Source organism: Cupressus sempervirens, chromosome 7 (genome assembly GCF_028749045.1).
Source record: "Cupressus sempervirens isolate cs-2001-9-10 chromosome 7, ASM2874904v1, whole genome shotgun sequence".
Lineage (NCBI taxonomy): Eukaryota > Viridiplantae > Streptophyta > Pinopsida > Cupressales > Cupressaceae > Cupressus > Cupressus sempervirens.
The window spans coordinates 529,224,962-529,245,540 of NC_143124.1; the positions used below are offsets into that span (position 1 = coordinate 529,224,962).

At 35.3% G+C, this 20,579-nt stretch overlaps 1 protein-coding gene across 1 annotated transcript in view; it reads left to right on the forward strand.

Annotated features, from left to right (window-relative positions):
• The window catches only part of IVD (isovaleryl-CoA-dehydrogenase), a 155,485-nt gene that overhangs the window by 123,149 nt on the left and 11,757 nt on the right, over positions 1–20,579 (forward strand). Inside the window, exon 14 of the mRNA XM_089791891.1 lies at positions 2,191–2,247. Within this exon, the coding sequence (XP_089648017.1) occupies positions 2,191–2,247 (57 nt within the window). The remainder of the gene's footprint in view (positions 1–2,190; positions 2,248–20,579) is intronic.

A 20,579-nucleotide genomic window follows, 5' to 3' on the forward strand; every position in this document is an offset into this window, starting at 1 on the left:
TACAGACTGAATGTTAACATCATGATGTGAATCCTAAATTATTCTAGAATTGGTTAGTCTCACAAGAGCCAGCCTCTTTGTTTATGCTTTGGGCTGACCTTGGTAACTATGATAGCTGTGAGAGCCAAACTTGTCTATTGCAAATCTTGAGTTTAATTGCTTTGTTGGCTAGGCAATCAACAATTTTTCTTGCGCTTCTTACTTAATGTTGGAATTTAACTTGTGATGGCTGCATTATTTCCAAAGAGGTGTGTTTTCAAATATGATGTCTTGTTTTAAGAGCTTGTTTTTAATCTGACTGATGATTAGCATAGAATCACCTTTGATATGGAGTTAGCCCAGTTTCATTACCTTTACTATTTTGACTCCCCCTAGAAGCAATGCAATTTAAACTGCAGGTTGGCAACTGTACAATGTCTCGAATAGGATCTAAGGTTGTCCTTGCATCCACTGATTCTAGGTTTAACAGGAAGCAGCTAGTTGTGCATTGCCCATGTATTCCCTACTTGTAGTAATAATGAAGTCATTGATGTCCATAGAAGAGTTTTCCTGCTTTCTGTTAATGCAACTGTAGGTCATAGGAATAATTTGGTTTTTGATCATTTGAAGAAGAGTCTTCCTAAAGTTTATGACGTTGTCAAATATTCTGTTATGCATTTTCTGTATATACCAAATGGTATGACCCGGAGGTAACTTGTGGTTAAACTTTGGGATTCTCATGTGGTAAGTATATCCTCAAATTCTTTTTTAATCTTCATAGTATTAGTTTGTTTCAATTTCAGCTAGAGATGGAGGCACAATATGTAGACATTTTTGGCAAGTTTGGGTTCAAGTATAAGGTGCTTTGCAGTTTCCTCAATTCTGAGGCAGTTTAGCAATTCACTTGCTCCCACAAAACTGCTTTATGCAAGATAATCTTATGTTATAAATTTGAAACTTCTTGCAAAGTCGTCTAGAAGAATTTTGGTTTTGTGCATCCTAGAATGTTGCATGTGTTTCCCTGGAAAGCATATTTTTTTGGTTGAGTGGAAGGGGATGGCATAGCCGAATATGAAAAAGTTGGTGTATGTTGTGTTGGTATGATTGTATTGATTAATCTTATTTAATCATTTGCACCTGGAATACGAATTGGCCAGTGAGCATGTAGGCCCTGAAGCAAAATCACTTGCTGTATAGTAATCTTGTTTGGGTCCATCTTGTTCCTTCATATACTGCTGTGCAGGGCATAAGTAGGAGAGATGACCCCCAGCTTTGTTATGGTTCTTGCCTTGAAGGCATGTCTGCAGAACTTGAAGGTCTGTGTTAGTCAGTTTAGGATTCCTGTTCCAGCCACCCTCCTAGAATTTCGCAATTTTTCCATTCCCAATTTTCAAGTACAGATGCTGCTGTAGCTTCTTATAACTACCATTGATATCTTGAGCTATCAATGTTCCCTTTACATAAAATTTTGTTGCTAGTACTCGAATTCCCAACATTAGTATATGAATATGTTTTATGCATATCAGTTCATAATCAATTTAGGAGTTAATTAATTGTTATCTGTATAGGTTAAAGTCCAAGCTAATTGGGGAAAAGGACAATTGAAACATAGTACATACATTTAGTATCTGCTGTACAAGAGACAAGGATAAAGTTATTTTTTGCAAGTTTTATTAAGAGAAATAACAATAAAAAGAGAAGGAACCCAAAGACATCATAGTTAGATCAATATTCAAGAAGTTTTAAGGCAGCCTTCCATGATGAACTATTGCGAGGGATACATCCCTGGGGCCTGAGCAGACACCAATCATCATTGAATTGGAAAGAACATCCAATCCACTTTTCAATCTCTATACATAACAAGCTATTCTGCTAAAGAAAAGTTGGGAAAACAAATCAATGAACGATAAGGAAAAGGATCCATTGCAGCATCAAAATCATCATTCAGTGGTCATGTGCTCTGGAGATTGCTTTACATATCGATTCTTGTTTATTTTGAGTTCTATCTTATTGTTCTGAAGCTACTAAATAAAGAGGCCAGTTATGTAGAACATGGTAGACTTCTAAATGGCAATAAGTAATCTGTGTGAAAAATATTTGCATCATTGTGATTAGTTCTAGTCTAAGAAGGTAACTTCATTTTGTTTTATTTTCAGTATTTTATTTTGTTGGGCCAAATGACATTTCTAAGTACTCTTTTTGATTTCTCAGGACTGTGCTGGCGTTATTCTCTTTGCTGCAGAAAATGCTACTCAAGTTGCTCTACAGGTAAAATTTCATTTTATCACATTTGTTGGTCCATTTTTTGCATTTTCAATTTATCTAGAACTGCAATTCTATTATTTCAGATTCAATTAAACAAATACTCTTTCTTGACATTTTTGGGGCATCTCCTTAGATAAGAAATTTGGATATATTCTTAAAAGTTGATGATATTCTAGTCAGTGGTTTGAATTCTTTTAATATACCAACAATATGATAAAAATTATCGTTTTGTCAAATAGAAAATCAAGACATTTTAGTATAAGTCAAGTGTACAAGCTTTCATGTATTTGAAACACAAGATGCACTGAAGAGACTTTTATATCTCCCGATCTGCATACACAAGTTATTATTGTCTTCTTTGTATATCTCCCTATCCGCATACACACATGGAAGAGGCTTTTATAACCAGAGTGCAGTGTAATCCTATGTAAGAAGCTATCTTCCTTATTAAAATCAATAGGAAACATTTACTGGCGGTTTTTGTTTCCTTTTATAGGCAGATATCCTCACTTGAATTGAATTTAAGGTGCACTGGGTATTGGACAACAGAAATTTAAACACAAACCATGTAACTGTCTAAGGGACAAACTTCAAAGCTTGCTACATAGTGAATGAACTACAGTAGCATGAATTGATGACAGTAGACAAACTTCCAATGCTTAATTCTGAAGTTAAACAGAGTCTGAAAATGATTTAATTGTCTCTAAGATTAACTACAGATCTATGAGATAAGGTAATAAATAAAACAGATGCATCTTAAGTCCATTTCCATTCTAACAACTTGATCACCACTACATGGGATGTCAAAAATAGATGCACCTGGAACTAGTAGTTGTGTTTCACCCCTTATGACAGGAATCTTGGACCAGCAATCAAACTTCTACAACGATTGAGAGTGGGGTACCCTGGTTGCTTGCAAAACACTGTCTCAGCAAGTGCTCAATACTAGCTTGTAGTCGATAAATTAAACCCAGACCAGTCCTTAAATATCTTTCAGTTAGTAAAGTTGTTGACTTCAACAACCAACTCTCCTCATTACCTCACCCACAAGCTTCCAGTTTAGTACACACACACCACAATAGTTCCAATATATCTCAGATCGCAAGAATGCAGCTTTCAGTCCACTCCTAGTGTTTCTTCTTTCTTCAGACTCCAGGAGTGCCCCGTGCCCAATAAAGTCTTCCTGCTAAAACCAACTCCCACGGTCATTAACCAATACAGAAAACTCAATGGAACTTTGATAAAATCACACCCAATATCTTCCATTTCTGAGTCACTAAAAGCATTGCTCTATGGTTGCCATTGTCTTGCCTTACCATGTATCTCTTTATTCATTAAACAATCCACTTATATCTTGGTTAATCTGTATGAATTCCCTTCAATGAAACACCACACCTGCAATGGAAAGTCTCTCCAGTTCCTATTATATTATGTGTCGATGGCTAGTATACCAAATGTTAAGGCTGCATAGACAAATCTTATATCAATGTTTTTTTAATTTCTTTTATAAAGAATTGTTTTGAGTCCACTAAACATGGAATTTTCCAAATAACACACATCTCCAGGCTTTGATTCTCCTCCAAACAAGTCGTGAATTTGAAACTCAACTTACATTTCATTTTATTTCAACAACAATAAAAGCTAATTATTTCTGAATGGCTAATTATCTTGAGAGCATCTCTCATCTCTGAAGATTGGTCATTCTTTAGAAGCTAAAAAAGCTCTGCAACCTGCAGTTTTCCCAGTCTCCATGCAACAATTCCATTCCTTTTACTCCTTTTTATTAGAATATTATAATGTTTCTTTAAGGGTCATCTTAGTTGGTCTTTACTTTGTTTGGCGGTTTCTATTTTTCGTCTTTACTTCACAATTGTTTCTTGTAGAAACATCGTCTTTGTAAATCTATATAAGGAGCTTTCATTTCCTTTGTTTAATACAACTACAACAACAACGATTTACCAGAACATGGTATAAAAGTAGGTCGATGGGATTTCATAAAATTTGGTGGATTTTTTAAAAAATATTTTAGCCTCTTTTGACTTGGATTTTTTTTTGAGAAATTTGTTTTCCGAGTTTTAGAAATAAAAATTGTTAGAGGTATTTTATGAAGCTTTTGTGGTTTGTTTTCAAGGATTTTTGCTGGAAATTGCAATCTTGGTTATGGGTTTTGATCCCGGGATTTCTTGGTTGCAGCAAAGTCTTTGATTTTTGAGGGTTGCATGTACTTGCATGTTGCTTGCACGTGCTAGTTTACCATGCAAAGTCTCATGTTTTGCCGCCCTTAAAATTTTTTGATGGGTTTTCATAAATTTTTCCCTATTTTTTTTCTAATGGGTTTTCATAATTTTTTCCCTTGAATTTTTTTTATTCTATAGTTCACAAAGTTGTGTGGGATTCCTTTGAGAGTTTATAATTTTTTCCTCAAAAATTATCTGGTGGGTTTTACCATTTTTCCTAAAAAATGAAGCTTTGTATTGTTTGGTTTTGATTGATTTGTCACTGCAAAAATCATGTTGTGTTTTGATTTATTTTTCACCTCAAAAATTGTGTTCGTTTTTTCTCCTAAAAAAATCGTGCCTTTTTCCAATCTGTTTTGTAAGGTTTAATAGATCTTTATTGGTGGAGACTAAGTAATTATATTTTCAGTCTTGAGATTATTTAAATCAGAAGATCTTTGAGTTTCTTATGTGAATGCTTGACTTCTTATGTGTGCTTAAAGATTATTTTAAATTCAATCTATATTCAATATATATATTGAAGTAGTATTCTGATATAACTTGAGATCAATATGCCAATATGATTGATATGATCCGTAGATAGAAATTAGAACAAGTATATATATATGTTGAAACCAAGGTTGCACGGGTACGTGGGTACGGGAACAGGAACGGGTACGGGTACGCATATTTTTCAAAATAGGGGACGGGGGTACGTGTGTATGCCTATTTTTTCTATATAATTAATATTTTATAAAAAATATAAAAATCAAAATATATGTCATGAGTCATGACATTGAGCATTCAAAACAAGAAATTTGAAATATATATATATATATATATATATATATATATATATATATATATATATATATATATATATATATATATATATATGCTATTGCTGAATGTTTAATGTTTAAAGTATTTTTCATAATAGGGGACAGAGTTACTTGGGTATGTCAAACTTATTTAAAAATTATACCTTTATATTTATAAAAAATCTGAAATTATGAGTCATGACAATGGTTTTTCAAAACAAGAACAGTGATAAAGTTTGCAAATGTAATGTATTGTTTTCAATTTCAGATTTGCTATATGTTTGAAATAATAATACATGATAAATGCTTAGATGCATAACAAAGAAGGCAGACTTTAAACATGAACAAGAGGATCCTAAATCATATAACAATGACATATTGCAATTGATAAACTTATGACTTGAATAGTGATAAAGTTTATTGTTAATGAGTATCAGAGTTTCAAACTGATTTGGTATTGAATTAAGTTTGATAAAAAACAAGCTAATACAAAAATAAAAAACCAAAAAAAAAATCAGAATCTTAATCAAGGTCCTTAGCTATGATGCTCTCCACCAAGTACCCGATACGTGGGATACGTGTACCCGGTACTTGGGTATGTGGGTACTCGGTGGGTACGAGTACCAGGGGTGTGGGTACGAGTACCCATGCAACCTTGGTTGAAACATAACCATGTAGGGGCATGACCCTATGTGGTCATGCCTCAACATATATATAATTGCACCTTTTCAAAATTAATCACAAGTCACTTGATACTAATCGGTGGTGATAAAACAAGTCTGATAACCGAAAACCAAGTGGTGTATGTAACAATAAAGACACCCGATATTATCAATTGTTATGAAGCATGATAACGCTCGATTAACAATCAATGTGTACACATAGTAACACCTGATTCTTATTGGTGGTAGAGCAAATTATCTTAGACGTAATTCATATCTTCAATATAGAAGATCGATACCTTGTATCATATGCAAGAGTGATGAATCAAGACTCTCACATAATCAATAATCTGCAATGTAAGTGTATGACAGTTTTGTATATATATATATAGATATATTTGTCAACTACTAAGATTAAACAATAGATGTTTCAATACACTAAGAGCTAACATTCTTAACGCTCCCTCTTTAGCAATGAGGGTTTTGAAACAAATATATATACAAGTTTAAATAGCACTCAACTATGGCTAATCAATTTTGGTAGAGCAAATTATCTTAGACGTAATTCATATCTTCAATATAGAAGATCGATACCTTGTATCATATGCAAGAGTGATGAATCAAGACTCTCACATAATCAATAATCTGCAATGTAAGTGTATGACAGTTTTGTATATATATATAGATATATTTGTCAACTACTAAGATTAAACAATAGATGTTTCAATACAGTAAGAGCTAACATTCTTAACGCTCCCTCTTTAGCAATGAGGGTTTTGAAACAAATATATATACAAGTTTAAATACCACTCAACTGTGGCTAATCAATTTTGGTGTCCAGCAAAATCCGGCCCGAAGAACCATAACAATAAATTTTCATGGTCTCCGGCAAAATCTAGCCCAAAGAACCATGATGGTTATCAATGTGTCTGACAAAATCTGGCCCGAAGAACAATGATAACATTTTCCTTTAACACTCTTGGTATATTGGTAAGAATGTGCTTTCTCAAGGGAAGGCTGATGACAAAGGTCTTAAGGACGAGGATACTGAAAGAGACAATATGGAAAGGGATGAGGATTACCTGGTTCATAACAAGGACTATGATGAACAGGGGTATTGGAAGGGAATCATTGGTAATCCAAGTCTGATGAAAAGGGATATCAGTAGAATAAAGGAGCGGATGCAGGACATGAGGAGAGAGTTTGATCAGTTAAGCAGGACCACCAGAGGTGAGAGAACTCTTGGTCAACATTTTGATAGACTTTCTGAGGTGATTGGTAATGTAGAAGAGGTTGAGAATCTTATGAAGAGAATACCACCCTTGGAAGCCAATAACAGAGCTATGGAACAAACGATGAATGATTTGCAGAAAAGGTTGGATGGCATGGATAACAAAGTGGTCAACACTGAGCAGGTAGTTAAGAAACTGGCTGACCAGAGTTGCTCCATCTTAAGACTGTGGCAAACAACATTAACACTTTGCTGGACAAACTGGAACAAGGGAGAGTTCAAGGCTTAAAGGAGTTGAAAGAGGACCACGGTCCCAACAAAGGAACCAGGGCTAACTCTAAGAAGACTGAGGCCATGGAAGCCAAAGAAAAGGATGATCTGAAGGCCTTTGCGGTTAACATGAATATCCGTGTAGATTAGGCTGCTGATGTATTGAAGATGCTATCTTTTTGCTTTCTTTTAGCTATCTTTTCCTGCTGTTTGTGTTAAGGCTTATGGTCTTAGTTAGTTCTGTTTTTGGTGCTGATGCGTAGTTCTTTTAAGCTTCTTTTCTCTTGTTGTTAGTTACTTTGTAAAAGGTTTCAGGTCTTTTAAAACCTATTTTTACTTAATCAAAACACTCTTGGTGTCAAAAGGTCGGTCAACTATTGATAAGATCGTCACATTACAATAGTGACCTTAAACTCATATGAAAGATCGTCATCTTTCATTTTACAAGTTTGCAAACAATCTAATTTTCAATATTCATGAATATATATAAATTTACATATGTATTTACAAATTTGTCATACCAAGTTTACCTCTGAAGTACTCTATTTTCATCCTTGAAAGAGGCTTGGTGAAAATATTAACATTTTGATCATTAGTGCTGATGTAGATCAGCTTGATCACATTCTTGTCAACCATGTCTTTGATATAATGGCATGGAGTTTTGATGTGTTTTGAGCGATTGTGAAAGACCGGATTAGTAGAAAGCTTGATTCAGCTTTGGTTATCACAATGAATCACTGTGGGATCTATTTTCTTTCCAAATAATCCAAATAATAGCTTTCTCAGCCACACTGCTTCAGGAGCTCCCATGGAGGCTGCCATTTATTAAGCTTCGGTGGAGCTCAAAGCAACTGTAGGTTGTTTTCTATTGAACTATGATATCATCAGTGACCCAAGACTAAAACATCTTGTTGTACTTTTGCGATTTATGGAACAACCAACCCAATCAGAATCAGTATAACCTTCAAGTTTGATTTCAACATTTCTGTACTTTAATCCAAGACCAATAGTGCCATGTAGATATCTCAAGATATGTTTTGCAACCATTAAATGAATCTTCTTTGGTTCACACATAACGTGACTTAAGACAGTTGTGGCATAGCAGATATTAGGCCTAGTATTTACCAAATACATGAGTGATCCAAAGATTTGTCTGTAGAGAGTAGGATCAATAGATTTTGAATGTACAACTTCCTCCTTTAGTTTGTGTAGATTACTTTCCATTGGAGTTGCAAGGGTTTTTCCGTACATCATCCCAAATCTAGTTAAGATGTCCCGAGTGTACTTTCCTTGATTTAGAAAGATATGATCTTTCTTTTGACATACTTCTAGACCCAAAAAATAGTGTAGTAGGCTTAGATCCTTCATTTCGAATTTAGCTACAAGATTTTGTTTGCATCTTTTAATTATGTGATCATTTCCTGTTATCAGTAGATCATCAACATATAAAACGAGAATTAACATATCATCATTAGAGATTTTGAAATATATGTTAGGATCAACTTCGTTCTTTGAGTATCCTAATTTTGTGAGGTAGCTATCTATCCTTTCATACCAAGCTCGAGGTGCTTGTTTGAGCCCATAGAGAGCTTTCTTGAGTTTACACATAGATTCTTTTCTTTTATAACAAAACCTTCACGTTGTTCAATATATACTTCTTCATTAATGACCCCATTTAGGAACGCGGTCCTGACATCCATATGATGTATCTTCCATCCTTTGGTTGCTGCAGTTGCAATAATTGTTCTAACCGAAGTGTATCGAGCAACAGGGGAAAAAGTTTCTTTATAATCAATACCTGCCTTCTGAGAAAAACCTCGAGCAATAAACCTTGCTTTATGTTTTTCAATACTGCCATCTGAAGCATATTTGATTTTGTATAACCACTACAAGGAGACAACTAATTTGTCTTTTGGTCTAGGTACAATATCCCAAACATCATTTTGTAGTATGGATTGATATTCTTCAACCATAGCATCTTTCCAAGCTTGAAAAGTTAGGGCTTCTTCAACAGTTGATGGTTCAGATATAGTAAGCTCAGTTACTGATGCAATGTAACAAGATTTGTTTTTGGTTTTCTTGCTAGAAATTTCATTTGGCTCAACATTATTCTCTTCAATCATTTTTCTTGCCCATAATGGCCTTTTCTTGATATTAGAGATGTCTCTATCTTCTGTATCTGGTAATAGTTCATTCTCTTCTGATATGTTCTCCCTCTGCATTTCAGTTTGTAGATTTTCATCTAAGTCTGTGATGAGCTCATCTTCTATACCCGTTGATAGTTTTAATGTAGTGTTTTACTCGAATATGACATCTTTGCTTACTTCAACTGATCTTTGTCCAGGTACGTAGACTTTATACCCTTTAGAGTTTTCACTGTACCCAACAAATATCCCTTTCTTCCCAAATGGTTCTAACTTAGTTCTTTTTTCTTTAGGTATGTGAATATAAACAGGGCAACCAAAAATTCTAAGATGACTTAAGTCAGGTTTAGTTCGTGTAAATACTTCTTTAGGTGTTATGTTTTCTAGTATTGAGTGTGGGCATCTGTTTTGAATGTATACAATAGTTTTGGTGGCCTGTGCCCAAAAAGAGAAGTGTAGGTTTTGATCATGAAGCATGGTTTTTGCTGCTTCAACAATGGTTCTATTTTTTCTTTCTGCTATCCCATTCTATTGAGGATTATAAGGTATTGTACACTCCCTCTTAATCCCAATAGAGGTACCAAAAACTTTGAAATTTTCATAAGTATATTCTCCCCCATCGTCTGATATTAGGGTTTTAATTCTTTTTGATATTTGATTTTCCACAATTTCTTTGAATTCTTTAAATTTTGATAGAACCTCATTTGATTCTTTGACCTTTAAAAAATAGATCCAAGTTTTCCTAGAGAAATCATTAATAAATATTATGTAGTAAGATTAACCTCCTAGAGAAAGTGTTGGCATAGGTCCACATAAGTCAGAGTGAACTAGTTCCAGAATTGATTTAGACTTGTGTTCACTAGGAGGAAAAGGTCTTTGAATGTTCTTTCCTAGAGCACATCCTTTATAGGTGCCTATATGTTTTGAATTTAGGCTAGGTGTTCCAGTGTTGATTTTCTCTACATTTGGAAGTGAACTAAATCTAATATGTCTAAGTCTTCTATGCCATACTTCATTAGAATTTGTCACTTCGTGGTTAGGAGGTTGCTTTTGAATGTTGCATAGTTTATATAGGGTCCCATCTCTAGTCCCTATGGTGATAGCATTTTTAGATTAGTGTTTTTAGGCCAGTACAAAACTTTGTCTTCATTGAAGGTGACTTGAAACCCTTCATCAGGTAATCTAGAAATTGATACTACATTTCTTTTTATGCCTGGTACAAAGAGAACATCTTTCAATTCTAGTGTGACCCCAGTCCTTAGTTGTCTAGAACAAGTCCCAATTCCTTTAACTGGATAGGTGGAGTTGTCTCCAATGGTGACTCCTTCAATGAGATAATTTCCAAAAGTTTTAAACTTATCTCTGATTCTTGTTATATATTGGGAAGCACCACTATCTATTATCCACACATTTTCATTTGATTTCATCTCACTTGATAACATAGAGTATTATAATAGATTTTCATCCTCCTTTATTTCGGCTAAAGAAGCTAAGATTGTTTTCCCTTTCTAGACAATTTTTGAAGGTATGTCCGAATTTCTCACACATATAACATTTAACTTTGGAGAAGTCATTTCTTTTGTAATTATTATTCTCTTTCCATTTGTCATATTTCTTTCCTTTGAATTTCCTCTTTTTCCCTTTGTTGTTAGAGACTGAGAAGAGAGCTTGATTTTCTCCTTCTTGATTCGAGATGATCCCTCTAGAGAGATTAGTCTTGATTCTTCTGATGTGCAATCATTTTTTAGTTGATTAAAAATTGGTATTGAAGGTATGCTGACGACTTGGATGAATGCTTCCCAAGATATGGGTAATCCTCTAAGTGCTATTATCGATAGTTCTTGATCTTCTACTTTGCTTCCAATAGAAGATAGATGATTTTTAATTTCGGAAATCTTTCCAAAGTAGGATGAGATTGTTTTTCCTTTACTCATTTTTGTATTCATCAGTTGATTTTTTAATGTAATCAATCTACTTGAGTTGTTGATTTCAAATGTATACTTAATCGTCTTGAATACTTCAAATGCCTTTTTCAGATTTGAGATGGAAGGAAGAATATGATCTTTTACTGAATCCATAATGATTTTTCTGGCTTTATTATTTCATCTTTTCCAAGTGGCTTTTTTTGCCTCATCTTCAAGTATTGAAATGTTTGATTCAATAAAAGATTCTAGTTCTAATTCTTCATGAATTGTAATAATCCAATTTTTCCAAGAAAAGAAATTTGCTGTTCCTTTCAAGCCTGTCCTCTACTCTAACATTATTTGACGTATTGCCACTTTTGATTCAAGATTAAATTTGAGAGTCTCTCTACCAACCTAGCTTTGATACCATGTAAAGTTTAATAGATCTTTATTGGTGGAGACTAAGTAACTATATTTTCAATCTTGAGATTATTTAATTAAGAAGATCTTTGAATTTCTTATGTGAATGCTTCACTTCTTCTTATGTGTGCTTAAAGATTTTTGTAAATCCAATATATATTCAATATATATATTGAAGTAGTATTCTAATATAACGTGAGATCAATATGCCAATGTGATTGATATGATCTGCAGATAGAAATTAGAACAAGTATATATATATGTTGAAACATAACCATGTAGGGGCATGACCCTACGTGGTCATGCATCAACATATATATAAATGCACCTTTTCAGAATTGATCACAACTCACCCGATACTAATCGGTGATGTTAAAACAAGTTCGATAACCGATAGCCAAGCGGTGTATATAACAATAAAGACACCCGATATCATAGTTTGCGAACTCGGACTTGGAGAGTACTCAACAAGCCTAAAATTTTCAACTCAGCAAAAACTCGGAGAAAACTCGACAAAAACTCGATAAAATCTCGGCAACTTAGAAAGGAGTACATATTAAATTCTCTTAATGAAACATATTATTTTTGTAAAATTCAATTTTAAAATGTGTTAAATTTAATATTGTCATCTTGAAAGAGAAAATGCATGGTTTTGTAGCAAAAACAGCATGTGAAAAACACACTTCGACCAGCATTTTACTTGCATCGACATTTTTACCCTTAATTTTTTTTCTATAAAAATGCGGGAGTTAAACTTGAGAGTACTCACCCAGCGAAAAAAATGGAGAGTACTCAGCAACTTGGGGAGTACTCGGAGAGTTTGCAAACCATGCCTGATATTATCAATCGGTATGAAGAATAATAACACCCAAATAACAATCAGTGTGTAGACATAGTAACATCCGATGCTTATTGGTGGTAGAGCAAATAATCTCAGATGTAATTCATATCTTCAATATAGAAGATCAATACCTTGTATCATATGCAAGAGTGACGAATCAAGATCCTCACATAACTGGTAATCTGCAATGTAAGTGTATGACAGTTTTGTGTGTGTGTGTATATATATATATATATATTTGTCAACAACTAAGATTAAACAATAGATGTTTCAATAGACTAAGAGCTAACATTCTTAACATGTTTTGGGGCATCATGCCCATCTACAAAGTTCGGAGGGTTTGTGTCAATTTTTCCTCAAAATCGCGCTAGTAGTTTTCAGTGTTTCTCTTTGTCTTCAAGGAAGAGCAACTTCTCTATCCAACATCAGGTTGGATATTTTATAATGATTTTTGGTCAAATGTTTTGCTAATTCTAGGAGTGTTAGTGGTAGACTCATCTCAGTGGCAGAGTCAGTGTTATATTCTTGTCGCTTGTTGCAAAGTTTTCTAATGAAGAGGACACCCTTCTCTGTTCTTTTATGTGCGAAATTTGGTTTCCTGGTCATTAACATTTTGCAGATCCAAGGAGGATCTTAGTAGTAGCAAAATGTTTTGAAGAATTTGTGATCAAAAGACATCAGTTAGACAGTGACCACAAGGGAGGGTATTAGAATATAATAATGTTTCTTTAATGGTCATCTTAGTTAGTCTTTAGTTTATTAGGTAGTTTCTATTTTCATCTTTACTTCATGATTGTTTTTTTAGAAACATCGTCTTTGTAAATCTATATAAGGAGCTTTCATCTCTTTTGTTTAATACAACTACAACAACATCGATAGCTCTTTAGATTTCTTTTAAGCTTAAAGCCTTGAATTCCTTCAATGCACAGGGCAATTTAGCATTTACTTAAAATTAATAATAATATATTTTCATGAACTAAGGGGGGACATTATAGTTCTCTCTCGTCCCAAACCCCCCCCACAACAATATATATATATATATATATATATATATATATATATATATATATATATATATGCCCAAGCAATTTCAGTATTGAATGCAACAAAATCTGCTCATTTTCCAAAGTTGCATCCACCGGAAGGTTCTTCCACTTCACCAGGTACTTTTTAATGACCCACTTCTTAGAATGGACCCCTTGGTTTTGATGATGGCTTCTAGAATTAGGATGAACTTCCCTTCTGTATCCGAAGGTGGCAAGAGAGAAGAGGGAATTACATTTTGACCCAAAGCTTTGTTCAAACACGGGAGATGAAAAACATTGTGTACCTTGCTACTTGCTGGTAGTTACAACTCATTTGGCACCTCTCCAATTCTTTGGGCAATCCAAAATGGACCATAAAGTCTGGGCTCGAGCTTCTACTTTTTTGTGAATATTTCGTATAGGGCTAGAGTCTCAAATAAACCAAACCACCAACCTCAAAATACCTTTCACCTCTATGTGGGTCTGCATGTTGCTTGCGATAATTTTGGGTTTGTTGGAGGTTTTCTTTCAAGGATTTCACGGTGTCTTGGCTTTGGTGTAACAAATCCTTAGCCTTAGGTACCCTACTATCCCCAAACAATAAGTCCATTAAACCCCATAGAGAGCCATAAATGGAAACATTTTGATTGAAATATGATATTTGGAGTTACAAAAATACTCGCTCAAATGTAACCATATCACCCATGCTTTTTTCTGCCCTTTAACTATTTTTGTTTGACCATTGGTGTGTGGATGGTAGCTAGTGCTGAGAGTAAGTTTTGTTCCACTCAACCTGAAGAACTCTTGCAAAACAAACTCATATACTTACTATCCCCATCTCTTACTATATTTTGAGGCAACCATACAATCTAACAATCTCAAAAACAGTATATCTGCCACTTGAGCTTCTGTAAACACCGCTGAACTTGCAAAGAAATAGGCAAATTTAGTTAACTAGTCAACTACAACATAAATACAATTCTTCTCTTGCACTTTGGGTAGCCCAGTGATAAAGTCCATTGAAATATTTTTATTTTCGATTGGGAATCGGTAAGGGCTGCAATGGGTCAGCAGGACACGTGTTTACATAGTTTTATTCTTTTGGGATGCTGGACACTCTCGAACAAACTTCATTATTTTATTTTAAAACCCTTTCCAACTAAATCTTGCTCTGATTTGCTTGTATATGTTAAAAAGACTAGGATGACCAGCCATAGGAGTGTCATGAAAAGATCTTATGATACCAAATTGAACTTATAGTTGGGCTTTAGAAATATTCTACCTTTATAAAAGAGCTCATTTTGAACTGTATACTTGCCATCTAAGCCGCTAGTTTGGATTCTAGTACGGGTGTGGGTTTGAGATCCAAGTTTGAAATTTGTTCATATTTTTTTAGGTTGGGTTCACGTTCATTTTGGGTTCGTCTGTACAAGATTTTTTCTAAAATATGTGTGTGTGTGTGTGTGTAAAAATATGTTGTAGCAAATAAGTTCATACACTACTATGCTAATATTAAAACAACTTAGCAAAATACACCACCACATATATTATAGATTTAGTTTTAATAACATAACAATATGCCAAAATACACCGCGATATCATTGTTTCAGTTCAAAAACAATAAGTCAACATTAATAATCAGTCCAATATCATAAAAAATATTGAAAAAAGCACCATCATTTTGTGATTAGAAGCACAAACAATGCCACTAGCAATACTAGCAGCTTCAGGCTTAGTCTTGGGATCAATTTCAACATCACTAATTAGTTCGTGATCACCATCATCAATTGCAAGTGCATCAAAGTGCACTTCCAACGCTGCAGACTTTGGTTCAACATCCCAATGCATGCCTCCCCTTTTTGGTAAGCATTTTCTTTGTCTGTTGTATGCCTCAAGTTTGAATGAACAATGAACAAGTTATCTGCCTTCTTGGAGTTTAGTTGGTTGTGTTTTACTGAGTGAATGAAGGAGCTTTCAAAAATAACTCTCCAAGAAAGAGTGAAATCCAAATCACAAAACTATTATGAAGTAATTGGAAAATATTTGCTTATTATTAATAGTGATTAAGAGGTCTATATATACAAAAGAATAAAGTGATGTTTCCTTAGGAAACGATCGTAAATAATAGAAACATTTTATTCTAGCTAAAAGAAAGCTAAAAAAGCTAACAGATAACTACAACTAACTAAATATTTGAAACATTCTAATATTTACAATAGATTACAAATAAATTACCATTAACTAATAATAGTCGTTTATCTATTATCGTAATATCCTCCCCTAATGATTAATCTATCCACAACACCAAGTTGTCCTCTGAATTTGACAAACTTATTAGGACTAAGAGGCTTGGTGAGAATGTCTGCAGTCTGATCTATGGTAGGAACATACTGTAAATCTATTGTCTCGTCTTCAACCAATTGTTTAATGTAGTCACAGTGAACATCCACATGCTTGGTTCGTTCATGGAAGACTAGATTTCGGGCTAACTTGATAATGCCTTCGCTATCAACAAATAGAGTAGTCTATCCTGGTGGTGACCTCTACATATCCCTAAGCATCCGACGAAGCCAAACAACTTCACATCCTGCCTTAACAGTCCCTCTATATTCGACCTCTATAAGGAGAGAGAAATTGTCTGTTGCTTCTTGCTGGTCCATGTGACGGCACCGGATCCCAAATTGAACACATATCCAGAAGGTGACTTTTTATCATGAATAGAGCCTGCCCAATTTGAATCTATGAACCCACTGAGGCTAGCACTAGAACTTTGAGAGTAAAGAAGTCCATAATCTGAAGCCCTTCGCATAACGAAGCACATGCATTGCGGCCAACCAATGATTAGCCTTGGGAGCTGTCATAAAGCGTGATATGTAGCTAATTGCGAAGTTGATGTTAGGCCTAGTAGCAGAGAGGTAGATGAGGCTGCCTACTAGTTGCTTGCATGTAGTATCATCAACGGGAGGAGAATTAGACTTGGCTAATAACTTGAGGCCTTTTTCCATGGGTGTAGATGCAGGCTTGTAATCTTGCATACGAAAATTTTCTAATAGAGCCCTGACATATTTGGACTGAGAGATGAAATATACTAGAAGACTGTTGCCAAACCTCAACACCTAGACAATAATGCATGAGCCCAAGGTCAGTCATATCAAAAGATTGTCATAAATTCTGTTTGATTCCCTGAATCAAAGATGCTGAATTGCCAGTAATGATCAAATCATCCACATAAATAACCAAAATGATGATGTCATGGTCAGTAGTCTTGATGTACAAATTTGAGGCTGAAGAACTTCTCTTTAAGCCTTGATTACTGAGGTACTTATCAATTTTTATGTACCATGCCCGAGGGGCCTACTTCAAGCCATAGAGAGCTTTCACCTGTCTGAGAACCTGATGGTCTTTACCAACAACCTTGAAACTGGGAGGCTACATCATGTAGACCTCTTCATGGAGATCACCATTTAGGAAAGCACTTTGACGTCCATCTGATGGAGCTTCTAGCCAAACTGTGTTGCCATGGCTAGGACTAATCTGATTGTACCTATCTTTGTAGTAGAAGCAAAGGTCTCATCATAATCAATGCCCCAACGTTGAGAAAAGCCCTTCACAACTAAACAAGCTTTGTACTTATCCAAAGTACCATCAGATTTGTATTTGATTTTGTAAACCCATTTGCAACCAATAAGTTTCTTCCCTGGTGGAAGATTAGAAAGGAGCCAAGTGTTATTCTTCAGCAGGCTCTGGTGTTCAGATATCATGGCTTCTTCCCACTCTGGAATTCCTTTAGCCTCAGAATATGTTTGAGGTTCAAACACACTATGAATATTGGCCATAAGAGAAAAGTTAACAGACTGTAGGTTTGCTCTTTTTCCGAGCAGTTTTCCCATCAAAGAGCTCATTACGACGAAGACCAGCAAGTGTCTTAGCCCACCACTTAGGTCGGAGAGGAGAACGACCAACATTAGTATGAGGAGATGCTTGGTGATCAGGTTCCTCATCAGAAGAATTTGGATCAAACTCAAGTGGAGCATCTACAAATTGAGGTGATCCTGCAAGAGAAGTTGGAGGTGTCTGTACAGGGAACACTAATATAACTGGAGCTGTAGGAGCTACCGGAGCCCTCCCATTAGGTGGACCTAATGAAAGCCTAACTCCCAAATCTTGAGCCTTCATAGGCTGGTCTACTGGATTAGGCTCAGGAGAAACAGACATGAATGGTCCTTGCTGCTCATCAAAGACTAATCACGATTATACAAGAGATGAGATGTCTCAGTGTCGATCAAGCGGTAGGCTTTGTGAAGACTATTGTATCCTTCAAGCATGAGTTTTTGACTCTTGGCATCCAACTTGGCGCATGACGCATAGGGGATCCAAACAAAAGCAAGGGAGCCAAAAACCTTCAAGTGACTGATTCTAGGCTTGCGACTTGACCAGGCCTCTTTCGGAGTTTTACCTTTGACTACTACTGTGGGTGACCAGTTCAAAAGATAAACTGCAGTGTTAACTGGTATTTGATGCCATGAGTATCCGAGAAGCTAGAGAATTCATTAGACCAAAATTCTCCCCCATTGTTTGATCTAAGAGTAATAATAGATTTCTGAGACTCTTTTTCCTAGTTATCGATTTAAGATACCTATCTGATTCGGGCACATGAATCGGATCCTTGGATTCACAATTTTTTTCCCCAATTAGGATTCGTGGAGGATTCTTGAATATATATATATATATATATATATATATATATATATATATATATATAGTTATAAACTATATATAGTTATAAACTATATATAGTTTTAGAATTATGTATATTTCTCTTAGTTTTTAGTATATATAATGCATAAAAGGTTTATCTTAGGATTACAAAACAAGAAAAATATTTTAAAAAGTCATATTAAATAACTTAGACCCACTTAAAACTGTCGATCCTTGAGGATTCACATTGGATCCTTGAGGATTTGTGCTCGAATTTATGCAAATCCGGGCAGGATTGTTGTTTTACTTAGTGGATTTGTCTGGGTTCGTGGCCCACGAATCTAGACAAATCCACTGTGTAAAACAAGGATCCTACCCGGATTTGCACGAATCCAGATCCAACCTCTAGGGCATGAATCCGACGACTAAGCTCTTTTTCAACTAAAGGTATAAACTTATGAAATACAATAAATGCATCTGATTTCTTTTTAAGAAAATATACCCACATTTTTCTACTGAAATAATCAACAAATAACAGAAAATACTTGAACCCAAGAACAAAAGGAGTGGCCATAGGGCCGCAAATATTGGCATGAACAAGTTAAAATACCTGAGAAGCTCGCCATGAATCGCCGCTAGTGAAAGGTGTGCGATGTTGCTTCCTAGCCTGGCATGCATCACAAATTCCAAGCTGCTGAGTTTGAATCTCTGGCGATCCAAAGATAAGTTGATTCCAAGCTAGCTGAGAGAGATAATGCACATTTAAGTGCCCATATCGCTGATACCAAAGCATGCTAATAGAAGATTGCTGAGCAACCATAGCTAAGTCTCGAGAATCACTAGAATCAGTAAGTCAGAAAAGATGATGATCCTCAAGGCCCACTACAATAGTAGACTGAGGCACTCAATTAGTGATGGTACACTGATGTGAACTAAAGGTGATATCCAAGTGTGGAGAATGTTGTAGTAATTGGCTGATTGAGAGTAGATTTAGTTCCATCCTTGGAATGTAGTACACATTGAGGAAAATGGGATTCCTCCCAACAGATTGAATTTGAATGTTGCCTTTGTTGACAATGGTGTACTCTTCTTTGCCCCCAAAAATAACAGAATCCGAATAAGGCTAGTAGTTAGTAAACTAGTGTCTACAATGAGTGAAATGACGAGACACTTGAATCAATGTACTAGGCAGACAACTTCACATGTTTTGGAGGTCTTTTAGCCACAAAGGCATAAAAGATAGATTCCGTCTGCTCAGTGTGTTCTGCACTGTTTTCTTTGAGTTGTGAACTTGATTGCTTAGATTGTGAAGCTAAGCGTTTCTGACATTCAACCTTCATGTGACCAAACTTGTTGCAATTGCTGCATTGAATGTTCTTTATGAGCCTTCTGAAGTTGGAGTGGAGGACTTATGCTGAGAAGATTGCAGAGACCTGCCTTTATCCTTTTGAAAGAATTTAACAGCAAAGGCTTTCTTTGTGGAGGTGGAGGTGGAACTGCTATTGAACTGTTGTTTCCACCAATGTTGCTGAAGCAAAAGAGTGCAGAGATCAATGAACTTTAGATCAACACCAAAAGATGTGATGTTGAGAGTCTCGATAAAATTCTCATAGGACTTCGGTAAATTCCGAAGAGTGATAACGAAAATGTCCTCTTCCTCCATCTTGTGACTGATGGCAAGCAATTGATCATGGATTCCCTGAATCCTATTCAGGTTTGTGTGAAGCGAGCTCATCCATGACAATAGAAAACAAAGTGTTTTTTAAAAAGAAAGCTTTGCTTTTATCAGATGTCTCATGAAGACTTTTGAGATGTGCCCATATCTCGGCAGCTGTCTTGCCGGATGGAATTTGAGAGAGTTGATCATTAGCCATGGATAATTTGAGAAGCATCATTGCCTCTTGATTATTTAGATCCCATCTATCCTGATCAATACCAAGGACAGTCAGGCGCTTTGTAACACCCAAAACAATTTGATTGGTATTCCGATATTCAAAAATTGCTATGATCTGCTACTTCCAAGTGTCATAATTTTGACCATTGAATTTTGAGTTGTGCTCAAGCAAAATGTTTGTCAGAGATGCCATGACACATTTTTCAATG